We start from the raw sequence: 13,020 nt of genomic DNA, 5'->3' as shown, positions 1-13,020 counted from the left end.
GTAAAGGGTAAAGAAAAGAAAATGAAAACATTAAAAAAAAAAAAATCAATGGATATATTATTATACACTTAAGCCTGTACCTAAAAATGCTAATTTTTTTTTTTAGCAAATAAAAAAACCCTATTGCTAAAGAATTAACTACTTATGTGATTAGATACCCGTGTTATTTTCCATTCACATTCCCCTCCATGATCTACAGCAGTGGCATGGCAGTATGGATGCATTAAGATGCCCCTGTCATGTGTTCCCTCAGGCAACAAATAAACCTACCCCTTCCTCTCAATCTCTCCTAAACAGTAAACGCCTGTATCATCACGGCCTCATACCTATGACTGGACTAATACCAATACGTAATAATTCTTCTGGATTACTGCATGTGTAGAATTTCACATTCTGAGTAAGGCGCACTTATGGACCCCTGCGTTTGGCCATGCAGATCAGTGGGTACGGGTGAAAACCAAGGTCAAAAAGTCGACACAAGTTTTTCGCATTTTTTGGGTTGTGTATGTCGACATAGGTCGACATGAACACCGTATAAGTGTACCGTGTACCGCGTCCCCTCGCAGCTTCGGGCACAGTGACTTGCGCTCGGCACACTATTATATCCCCCATCCAGGTCCATTGGAATGGTAAAGTACAAAGAAGTTGGTTTCAGTGAAAAAAAACTCATGCCGACTTTTTGACCTGTCGACATTTTAAACGTCATTATTTTGACCAGTTCAGGATTTTGGCCGTCGGTCAGCGGTTGCCAGGATTTTGATTGTAGGCAAATTGACTGCATCCCGGGATTACCACCTACAGCCCCATAAGAGGAAACACTGGAGGGTGTCAGTATCTACTCTAGTACACCGAGTCCTAACTGAGGTGTATATAGCAAAGGGCTAATTTACATTAAGGAGCTGACAAAGATAAAAAATGAAGTCACGACCTGGAAATAAGAAGAAAGCCAAGAACGTTTGAGAGTTGTGCTGTAAGACAGATAACCTCGAGTCTCTAGAGGGTATCCCATCATCCCCTCTTACACGAGGAGAAACAATAGGGTCATACGAAGGGCCTCGTCTAGCTCTCACAATCAGCGGTCGTGAAGGTTCTTTCTAACAACTCTGCCACTTCCTCCCATTTAAACCTGAGCCATTTTTTTCTGAATAGAACAGGAAAGGATCGGAGATTCCCACAGTCACGATGAGAACTACAACCCTCCAGCAGAGAGAAGCACCGTTTATAACTCAAGGCAGCACGAGAAGTAGCTGACAGATCCATAAATTACATCTAGCAGGCAGCACAGAATTGAGAAAGTGCTAAATTCTTATGCTAGTCTTACATTATTACGTCAGTGTCCTGGTGCCCGCACTGTGGTGATGGTGCCTTACTGCAATGCCTATCTATGGGGAACACCTGCAGAGTATTCACAATACACATAGGATTTACTAGACTTAAGGGCCCCATACACTTATACGACATGATGGTCCGTCATGTCATATAAGATTTCCTCCAACCTCCCGGCAGCCTCCCCGTTGGCAGGATAGTATTAGAAATACCGTATGCAGTTTTTTTTTTGCATACGATGTATCTTTTGCTCTCCCATCCATTTACTACGGGATCCGACATATGATGAGTGCAGCACTCGTGATATGTCGGATCTAGGGGGATCCGATCTGATGCACACGGGAACACGCATCGGATCGGATCGGGGGAAAAGAACACCGAAAATGCCAGATTTCACTCAATATATCGGGACGAATGCACGAATTGGGCTGAAATCGGGCATCATCGGTCTAGTGTATGAGGCCCTTTAATAACAGTACACAATGTCAATGTCAATGATTAATATCTTCAGATATGTAAAGGGTCATTACAAGGAGTTTGCAGGGGATTTGTTTATCAAAAGAACTCTGTATAGGACATGTGGGCACTCGCTGAGGTTAGAGGAGAGAAAATTCCGTACACAACGTAGGAAAGGGTTCTTCACGGTAAGGGCAATAAGGATTTGTAACTTCCTGCCGGAGAAGGTAATAATGGTGGACTGGACAAATTTCTAACTGAAAAAAGTATCCAAGGCTATAGCATTTAAGATATTGACATTAACTATCTGGGAGTGATACGAATTATATTTGTTAACTGGTACTAAACCATTACTTCAGCAGGTACATTATAAGGTACACAGCTTAATTCAGAATACAGGTTGAACCCGATAGGCATTTTGCCTCTTTTCAACCTCATTAACTATGATTTCATTTATTTGGCAGCACATACTTATCTCAGCATACAGTTATGTATAAACTAAAGCACAAACATTCACATATGAATCATGAAGCCCTTATAGATATTACTTATTACCTCCACACTCCATAACAGACAGCGGAACCCTCCTACTTCCTCTATGAGAGTGTCCTAATCAGGGGCGTATTAAGAAAGGAATGGGCCGTGTTCAGCCTCCGTCCTGGCCCCCTCCTCTCTTTGCGGCAGCGCTGGGCACTAGTAGACTATAGCGCTGCGCTAGAGTCTATTGCATATACGCAGGTCTCTAGGCAATTCCCCTACTGTGCATGCACAAAACACCAGGAAAATGGCCACCACGCCATTTTCCTGGTCATTTTGCAGAGCTGCCGCTGCCAGTCCAGGACTCCGGAGAGGTATGTATTGAAGAATATGGGAGCACGGTTTGGGCCCCCAGGACTCAGGGGTCCATGTGCACCACACACCTTGCACCCATTATAGATACGCCACTGGTCCTAATAATAGCTGCAGGTTCTAAAGTCATATTTACAGTCACTTTAGTATTGTGATATCGGTGACTGGTACTGGCCCTGTGTGTAAAACCACCATTCCATACTGTTGTTGCACCTTCTGGTAATCAGTCTGCCAAAATAACACCCTTGATATAACCCCCCCCCCCCCCCAATTAAGATGGCTTTGAGGTTGGATCTGCTTTGACGTGCTTTCTTCATTCTTGGTGATGTTGGTGGTTTCCATGCATGGACTGGTGTTCTGGTCTCAGGATCGTACTGGAAGGTCCATGTTTCATCACTGGTAATAACATGATCTAAGAAATGTGAATCATCTTGGCTTAGTTCCAATACGTCTGTACAAATTCACTTAGCATTTTCTTCCTGCTGGACAGTGAGAAGCCTTGGAACCATCTTAGCACAAACTTCTGTCATGTTAAGATCTTGATTCAAAACATGGCGAACACTTTCTTTGTCGTTGTGTACCATATCTGCTATCATTCGGAGGCGACGGTCAATTCAAACAATTTTCTCATCTTCGACATCATCAGGACCGTCACTATGGGGGTCATTCTGACCCGATCGCACGCTGCAGTTTTTCGCAGCGTAGCGAACGGGTAAGAACTGTGCGCATGGCCGCCCATCGCTGTGCTACGATCGCCTCTGCCTGATTGACAGGCAGAGGCGGTCGCTAGGCGGGAGAGGGTGAAACGGCGGCGTCTGGCCGCCGTTTCGTGGGCGCGGTCCGGCCAACGCAGGCGTGGCCGGACCGTACGGGGAGTGGCCCGCAGCGGCTGCGTGACGTCACACGCAGCCACTGCGGGCCGGGGAGCGAAGAGTATCTCCTGGTCAGTACACTAAAGCTGCGCTGGTTGGGAGCTACGCTTGAAGTGCAAAGGCATCGCCGCTGTGTGATGCCTTTGCACTTCTGCGCGGGGGGGGGGGGGGTGGGGGGCGGGGGGGCGGCACTGACATGCGGGGCGGACTAGCACTGTGCTGGGCGTCCCCCCACATGTCTGAGTTTACGATCGCAGCTGTGCTAAATTTAGCACAGCTACGATCAACTCGGAATGACCCCCTATATCTGTTGTGCCATTCAAACAACCCATGCACGTGACTTACCATCTGCCCCGTAAGCCTTGGTTGGCATACATAAAAGATTCGGTGGGCGTTTTGTTCAATTTAACTAAAAAAATGTAAGTTAACACGTTGCTTTACTTTTCATCTAAGTATGTTTACGACGCACGGGAAAAACACAACTTCTTTAAATGCTGTGTGACAGCAAACTATCTGTGTGAGAGGGGAGAAACTTGCAAAAGCGTTTTGGGATAGCCCAAGCTCAATGTTCCCCCACTCCCTTTTAACGCACGCAGTATGGTTTCTTTTTTTATAAATAGTCTCATTATATAATAGCCACTCCTCGTACACCGTTGCAAACAGCAGGCGTTTAACGTAAGTTAAACAAGTCTTACGAGCTATCGCAAACACATCTGACAGTTCAATGCGACTTCTGGGTGACCAGATTTCCCACCAGCTGGTGAAAGTTAGGAATGAGACTGAAATAGTCACAGCGCCATTCTGCAGAGAGGTTTCCATCTGTCAATCTGTTGTGCTTGTTGTTATTAATAGGCCCCATGATATAGAATGCCTGGTCACATGTATAAGTAGAACACAAATAGACAGAGACACCTTTGCAGTACACTGCGACATAACAGGGTCCGTGCTGTAAGGAGGAATAATACAGCTCTTTCCCAAAGAGCCTGCCTATCGCCTCCTTATGGTGGAGGTGGAGGTGGTGGTGGTGGAGGAGGAGGTGGTGGTGGAGGTGGTGGAGGAGGAGGTGGTGGTGGAGGTGGTGGAGGAGGAGGAGGTGGTGGTGGTGGTGGAGGTGGAGGAGGAGGTGGTGGTGGTGGAGGAGGAGGTGGTGGTGGAGGTGGTGGAGGAGGAGGTGGTGGTGGTGGTGGAGGTGGAGGAGGAGGTGGTGGAGGAGGTGGTGGTGGTGGTGGAGGTGGAGGAGGAGGTAGTGGTGGTGGTGGAGGTGGAGAAGGAGGTGGTGGTGGAGGAGGTGGTGGTGGTGGTGGTGGAGGTGGAGGAGGAGGTGGTGGTGGTGGTGGAGGTGGAGGAGGAGGTGGTGGTGGAGGAGGTGGTGGTGGAGGTGGAGGTAGAGGAGGAGGTGGAGGAGGAGGTGGTGGTGGTGGAGGAGGTGGTGGTGGAGGTGGAGGTAGAGGAGGAGGTGGTGGTGGTGGAGGAGGTGGTGGTGGTGGTGGAGGAGGTGGAGGAGGAGGTCATGTGATGCGGAAGCTGGCTGCGCCAGGCAAATAATAAAATAATATCAGTCTTACTAGGGTATTCAATTATACGCAAATTTGCGGCAATTTTCCATCCGCAGGTATGCGCGCTCCCGTTTTTCGACCTATTTTATTTCAAATGGGTTTCACGTGAAAATTGATGCAGTGAAAAGTGTAGGTGAAAATGGGGAAATCAGCCTGTACCCCAAAAAATGGTAAACTAACATAGGAAAACAGAAGAGAATTGTATTAGAGATCATATTAGAGCGTTTTTGGGGACTTAAATTGTGTGAAATGGCTGTTACATGCATTGTTTTTAAAATGCAAAAAAATGATAGAAAGCAAGTTTTTTTGTGCAAAATAAATGCTCTCATTAAATTTGGGGTACATGAAAATGGGTATAAGTATATATTTGGGTTATTTTAGGGTACTTTAAAAAAAAAAAAAAGTGGAAACAGACCGATTACTCCCACCTGCAAGCCTAAAAACACCTGTGCCACTCATAAAGCACCCCAATATAACTTTCCCATACCTTGAACCCCAATTTCCATCACTTTGTACTTTTCCCCAAAAAAATGACATGTCAATATTGGTCAATTAAAAATAATTAAAAACTTCAACGTGCCTAATTAGTCATTAAGGGGGGTGTCCCAGGAGTTCTGTACCATATCCAAACATTTTTACCTTAAAACAGTGACTTTTCCCAACTTTTCACCTGCAAAATTATCACTGATAAATTTTCCCGGAAAATTGAATAGGCTGTAATAGCGTTTCGCGGGAAAAGTCCGTTATCGCTGCTAATTGAATATCCCCCTTATTCTGTTTGACCTTTGGAACTTCACTTGCTGCCCCATCTTTTATTAACAGCCAGGGCTGTGTTATAAGCTTGTCAGTGGCATGAAACATTAGAGCTTGGTCCACAGGGAATAAAGCTATAAAAAAAAAAAAAAAAAAAAAAAAGGCTGATAACTCATAAAGCAGGATAAGCCTGGAGCTGCAGGAGAAGACTCACAGCGTTCCCTGTTGCTCATCACTGATACGCAGTATAGTAATGGCAAATACTGGCTTCACTTACTCTGTAAAGCCTTTCAAGTGTGTTAGTAGGAAATGCACAACAATACATGACACAAACCATGCAACAAAGCAAGTATCCCACCCGCTATACCTAAGGTACGCAGGACAAGTCTTTTCATACATACAATTGTGGTCATCTAGAGGAAGGTAAAACAAAACCCCACCAGTGTAGCTTCCAGACAGAGCACGTTGCCTGCAATAGTATAAGCATAACAATGCTGACGTTCCCCATGTTTCTTTCAGCCATCACTGTGTTGGAGTGATTCCAGCGGCACCATACAATGATCCACGGAGCTGTATCTGTGCTGTCTGCAACGGGATGGTTCAGGAAAACTCAGGGTGGTGCAGACGGCCCAGCGCAGACACTGCTACATGTTTTGTCTGTATTTGTGTAACAATTGTGTAGCACGTGGTGGTGTTTTTATGTGTGGCACTAATCTGCACAAACTCCAGTAATATCGCAGAACACGTAAGTTCGTCAGCCGCGTTAGTTTTACAATTGGTGGTCACTGTACGCTGTTACAATAGATTTAGTTTGAGAGACTCTCGGAAATAAACTCTGCCCCTACGCTATTTATTAAGCCCCTGCCAGTTAGTGGCCTCAGACGTTTGATTGAATTCGTAACCCCATTACCGCTGTACCACCTGTGGCTGATGCTCAGACAACGCAGGACATTGTGGCTCCTCTTATACAGAAATGCCCCTGCTATTACAATAACTCCTCACCAGCAGAACTGTGGGGAACGGGTACTCCATGAAGACACATAATACACACATACGTCCTCTTTAATGTGTAAACTCTGCCATGTTCCCAATTTATGGTGCAAACTGTGTTCACCCACCTGGTATCTGGATGAAAGACCAGCCGTGCAATGGCCTAATGGCCAAGAGACCACTTGGGCTCTCAGGGAAAAAGTGTAAATCCCTCACGGACCAATCAGCATGAAGTTCGGGTGCTCCAAATACAAGACACTTCCGGGTGTCTGGACTGCCTCCATTTCTCAGTACCTGACGCTCGTACTCGGCGCTCCGATCAGCGCAGTAGGTGTCTATTGGTGCAGCTGTAACCTGAGGGGACAGAAACCGCAAAAATTACCTTCAACTGTTCATTTAGCGGATCGCTATAAGACATATAATACATGTGGATATTACATGCGTGACACAGGCGAATGAGACTTCAGGGGCTGTGCTGAGCGCAGCGGTAGTGGCGCGAGGCACCTTGTCCGCAGCACGGCGAGACATGCGAGGGGACGCGGTGCGCTAATTGGGGTTCCATGTGGCTTAACACTGAGAATTACACCCAAAAGAAAACAACAAAATAAAAAAAGTGTGTAGATCATTTCCATGTCAACCTTTTTTTTACTGTGTCGACAGAATATACCCTTCAACCTTTTCAAGGGTTTACCTTTTACACCTATTGCCCTGTCAACCTTTTGATCCTGTTGACCTAATACTGGTCGACCCAATGATCCACACCCTATTATTACATAATCCCGTATCACTGAGAATAATAAATTACAACGTCACATGTTAATTGCCAGTGACAAGTCCACTGTGAGATAAACCTGGTTGTTAAAACAATTTTGCATTCACTCAAGCTGTACTGTCTTACAGTTTCTCCCAGACCACGTCTTCATAGACCTGATTCTTCATTCCATATGAGCCACATAATTGGAAACTGCCACCGCTTGCTCCTCCAACCAACCCCTTTGATTCCTGGCAGTTGCATTGGACTTTTGTGACTGACCTGTTATCTCCCTATGCCAGGCCCCCAAACACATCTCATGCGCAATCCCAGGAAGACCATCACAGGCCAGCCACAAAAGAACGGCCAATTCGGTCAAGGGCAAATGCAATTTGTGTCTGTATTTTCTAAACGGCTGTCCAGATGATGTGCATAAATCACACCACTCACAAACAGACAATGGCAAGAAACGATCAGCTGTGACAGTCCTAAACTAAGACACATTGCATCTTCAGTTATGTTTCATGCTGAAAATAAGCATTTACGCAGGAATTTTACTTACAAATGATCTGTAGCTATGAATATATGCCGTTTTATTCAGTATTTAAAGGGAAATTTAAAGTCTAGACCAGTGATTTTCAACCTTTTTTTACTCACGGCACACCGAATAATATTTTAAAATTGCCAAGGCACACCATCAGTTCCCCACAGAAAAAAACAACAACAAACATTGGCCTTCACAGTAAAATAAGAATCCACACATACATTGGCCTACACAGGAAAAACAATTACATTGCTCCCCACATAAATTATGTTGCTCACACATAAATCAATCACATTTCTTCCCACATAAATCCTATTGCTCCCCACATGAATTATTCACATTGTTCCCCCCATAAATCCTATTGCTCCCCACAGGAGAAATAACATAACAAATATTAGCCCCTACTGGTTAGCTGTCCTCCTCCCTGTCCCTCAGTGGCAGGGGTTGTTCATAGTGGAGTGCTACGAATACTGAGCAGCGGGCGGTCAGGCAGGTGTGGATGTGGGTCAGCAAGGTTAGCTGTGGATGCAGGCGGGAACTGGAAGATATGTATACAGGCGGGTGAGCTGGCTGGATGGTGAGACACGGCAGCCGTGACCTATGATATCACACTGCCGCATCATCAAGGCATAGGTCACAGCCGGAGCATTACTGATCCTTTAAGAAGAGCCCAGGCCAACAGTTCACTCTTAAGGTACAGGAAGCTGCTCTGGCTCCGCGGCACACCTTGCAACTGGTCGTGGCACACTGCACACTGGTTGAAAAAGCCTGGTCTAGACTATAATGAGATGACTCCACTGCATAAACTACATTACAAAGAATGGTTTTCATTGGCCACTTCAGGGGCAGATTTAGGGGTCAGGTTGCCCCTAGAAACACTTCCTATTCCAGGTTCCTGGAAAACACACACGCCCGCTCGTGAGACTCCCCCTGATGCATCATGGGGATGTAGTCTCTGTTCTGTGTCCAACTAACTGCGGCTTAATTGGGGTACTGGAAAGCTTTGATGCAGGGGGACTTCTGTGCCGACCCCCTGTTGGTGGCGCCCCTAGGCACGTGCCTAGTGGAAAAGTCCAGCCCTGGGCAGCGCTACCATAAATTATCATAGTTCAAAGATCTTTTAATAGAGATTTCATGGTTGCCAAATTGAAGCATTCTATTATAGCAATATTGAATGGCGGTTCTGCCGCTGCAGTGTGCCACAGCTGGAAAACCACCCCTCACACCTGGTTCTCCCCATATTGTCTGGAGGCCAGAGAGGCAAAGTGGGCAAGTATGATGTTAACATTAGGAAAAATAGCAATTTAATACCTACCGGTAATTCCTTTTCTCCTAGTCCGTAGTGGATACTGTGGTCTTGTACCATGGGGTATAGATCGGGTCCACTGGAGCCTGGCACCTTTAGTGTGTGTATGTGTGTGCTAGCTCCTCCCCTCTATGCCTCTCCTACCAGACTCAGTCTAGGAAAACTGTGCCAGAGGAGACAGACATAACATGAGAGAAGAACAATACAACAGCGGTGAGGCAACAAGCCAACACACAACCAAGAACGAAAGGAGGGCGTTAACCAGATCAGAGGATAGCAACACCAACCAAACCCTGATATCACGGCTATCCCAACAACAAAACAGGACCGCCACGTCGGTCCAACCCAATACTTACACAGGTAAGCAGCAACGAAGCACTGAGACGGGCGCCCAGTATCCACTACGGACTAGAAGAAAAGGAATTATTGGTAGGTATTAAATTCCTATTTTCTCTTACGTCCTAGTGGACACTGGGGTCTTGTACTTTAGTACCATGGGAAAGTCCCAAAGCTTCCAAATGGGTGGGAGAGTGCCGAGACCCCCGCAAAACCACCTGACCAAACTTAAGGTCATCCCTGGCCTAGGTATCGAACCTATAGAATGTAACAAACGTGTTCGAACCAGACCAAGTTGCAGCTCGGCATAATTGTAGGGCCGAGACACCCCGGGCAGCCGCCCAGGAGGACCCCACTGACCTCGTCGAGTGGGCCTGAATAGACGTCGGCAAGGGCAGAGCCGCCGATGTATAGGCCTGTTGAAGAGTCAACCTGAGCCAATGAGCAATAGATTGCTTAGAAGCTGGCCGACCAATCTTTGAGGCATCATAAAGGACAAACATCGAGTCAGATATCCGATGACGTGCTGTCCTTTTGACATAAATCTTCAGAGCCCTGACCACATCCATGGCCTCAGGGTCCACAGAAGCGTCAGACAAACACTGGAACCACAATAGGCTGGTTCACATGAAAAGCTGACACCAGCTTTGGCAAAAACTGAGGACGGCTCCTAAGTTCCGCCCTGTCTTCATGAAAAATCAAATAAGGACTCTTTCAGGACAAGGCCCCTAATTCAGAGACACGCCTGGCTGACGCCAATGCCAATAACATCACCGTCTTCCAGGTGAGAAATTTCAACTCCACCCTATGTAAGGGTTTAAACCAATCCGATTGAAGAAAAGACAGAAACACATTGAGGTCCCATGGAGCCGTGGGAAGTACAAAGGGTGGTTGCATATGAAGAACACCCTTCAGGAAAGTCTGTACTTCAGGCAACATAGCAAGCGGTTTCTGGAAGAAAATAGAGAGCGCCGAAATCTGGACTTTGATGGAGCCTAAGCGTAGGCCCATATCCACTCCCGCTTGCAGGAAAAGTAGAAAACGACCAATTCTAAATTCCACAGGAGGAACCTTTCTACTTTCACACCATGAAACATACTTTTTCCAGATATGATGATAATGTTTCGACGTTACCATCTTCCTGGCCTGGACCATGGTGTAAATAACCCGGGAGGGAAGACCTTTTCTTGCTAAAATCTCCCTCTTAACTTCCAAGCCGTCAAAAATAGCCGCTGTAAGTCTGGATAGACGAACAAACCTTGCTGAAGAAGATCGTCTAGGAGCGGTAGAGTCCAGGGATCCTCCAGAGCCAAGGCCCGGAGGTCCAAGTACCACGCCCGTCGAGGCCAATCCGGGGCAATGAGAATTGCCAGAACGCTTTCCCTTCTTAGCCTTTTAGCACCCTCGGGATTAGCGGTAGAGGAAGGAACAGGTACACGAACCGGTACGTCCACGGTGTCGTCAGCGCATCCACTGCTACAGCCTGTGGATCCCTTGTCCTGGAGCAGTAATGGCAGAGCTTCTTGTTGAGATGAGAAGCCATCAAATCTATCAGCGGACAGCCCCACCGGCGGATCAACTGTTGAAACACCTCCGGATGCAGGCCCCATTCCCCTGGATGGAGGTCGTGCCTGCTGAGGAAGTCCGCTTCCCAGTTGTCCACTCCTGGAATGAATATGGCTGAGTTGGCCCTTGTGTTGGCCTCCGCCCAGAGGAGGATTTTTGACACCTCTTGCACCTCTTAACCTGATGATGAGGAAATGCTGACTAGGAAACAGTCCATGTTCTAATAGGGTGTATCCAACAGCTCCTCTGATCCATAAGAAGCCATTTGATCAGTGGAAGATGGATACACAAAAATGCCCCAGCACTGGGAGTTTTAATCATCCGGAGTGGAAGCTGTTAGTACTTGATGGTAGAAGCCCAAAGGTTATTTATACCCAATTGCTGCAGCATAGTGACAGTGATATGATAACCTGCAATCACGGAGGAGAATGCTAAATCATGTGATGATCAGAATACCAGTGTGGGGTGGCACCGTGGGGAAACGGGAGAGATTTTTTAAATGTAATTTAACGTTTGAATAATGGTTCTCAGGAAAACCCCAAGACTTCCCGACAGCATGTCCCATTCCCATAGTGACTAAAATGATTACACTAATATAAATATGTCCATCATACTCTTATCTCACAGCTCTGTAATAGGCTGTACAAGCAGGCACTAGTATGGGCAGGCCTGAAGCTAAAGAACAACACAAATACACAGGTAATGGACCAGTGAGGTCACAGCAGCTGAATAAACAGCCCTCCCTGACTCTCAGATATCATTAACTCTGGAGTGCATGTGTATATTATCCTAGATTATTCGGACAAACAAGCTATAATATATATATATATATATATATATATATATATATACACACACACACACACACACACACACACACACACACACACACACACACACTCTCACACATACATACATACATACACACACACACACACACAAACACACACACATATATAAGCAACAAGCCCCAGCGCCCCAGTTTGTTCAATAGCTGGCTCTGTATATATATACAGGTTGAGTATCCCTTATCCAAAATGCTTGGGACCAGAGGTATTTTGTATATCGGATTTGTCCGTATTTTGGAATAATTGTATACCATAATGAGATATCATAGTGATGGGACCTAAGTCTAAGCACAGAATGCATTTATGTCACATATACACCTTATACACACAGCCTGAAGGTCATTTTAGCCAAGATTTTTTATAACTTTGTGCATTAAACAAAGTGTGTCTACATTCACACAATTCATTTATGTTTCATATACACCTTATATGCACTGCCTGAAGGTCATTTAATACAATATTATTAATAACTTTGTGTATAAAACAAAGTTTGTGTACATTGAGCCATCAAAAAACAAAGGTTTCACTATCTCACTCTCAGTCAAAAAAGTCCGTGTTTCGGAATATTTGGATATGGGATACTCAACCTGTATATATATACATATATATATATATATATATATATATATATATATATATATAGCTGATCGGCGGTGACGGCGGGTCAGGGAATCGTGGAGCCTGGGGTGTGGGGGCCTTAACCTTTTAGATAATATTTTCATATATTAGGAATGTATAGTTTGTACTGTCCACAATATTCATCATCCTCATAAATAATTGGAATATTAAGATAAAAAAGGCTAGAAAGATACTGATTGTTAAACATTGTAATATTCCACACATACCATACTGTGTGTTATTCGGTTC

At 45.6% G+C, this 13,020-nt stretch overlaps 1 protein-coding gene across 1 annotated transcript in view; it reads right to left on the bottom strand.

The window, feature by feature from the left end:
* INO80 (INO80 complex ATPase subunit) overlaps nucleotides 1-13,020 on the bottom strand; it is a 197,428-nt gene that overhangs the window by 32,792 nt on the left and 151,616 nt on the right. The window contains exon 26 of the mRNA XM_063947351.1: nucleotides 6,931-7,156. Coding sequence (XP_063803421.1) covers nucleotides 6,931-7,156 — 226 coding nt within the window. The remainder of the gene's footprint in view (nucleotides 1-6,930; nucleotides 7,157-13,020) is intronic.

This window comes from Pseudophryne corroboree, chromosome 12 (genome assembly GCF_028390025.1).
Source record: "Pseudophryne corroboree isolate aPseCor3 chromosome 12, aPseCor3.hap2, whole genome shotgun sequence".
Classification (NCBI taxonomy): Eukaryota; Metazoa; Chordata; class Amphibia; order Anura; family Myobatrachidae; genus Pseudophryne; species Pseudophryne corroboree.
This window is presented reverse-complemented; position numbering and strand designations above follow the sequence as displayed.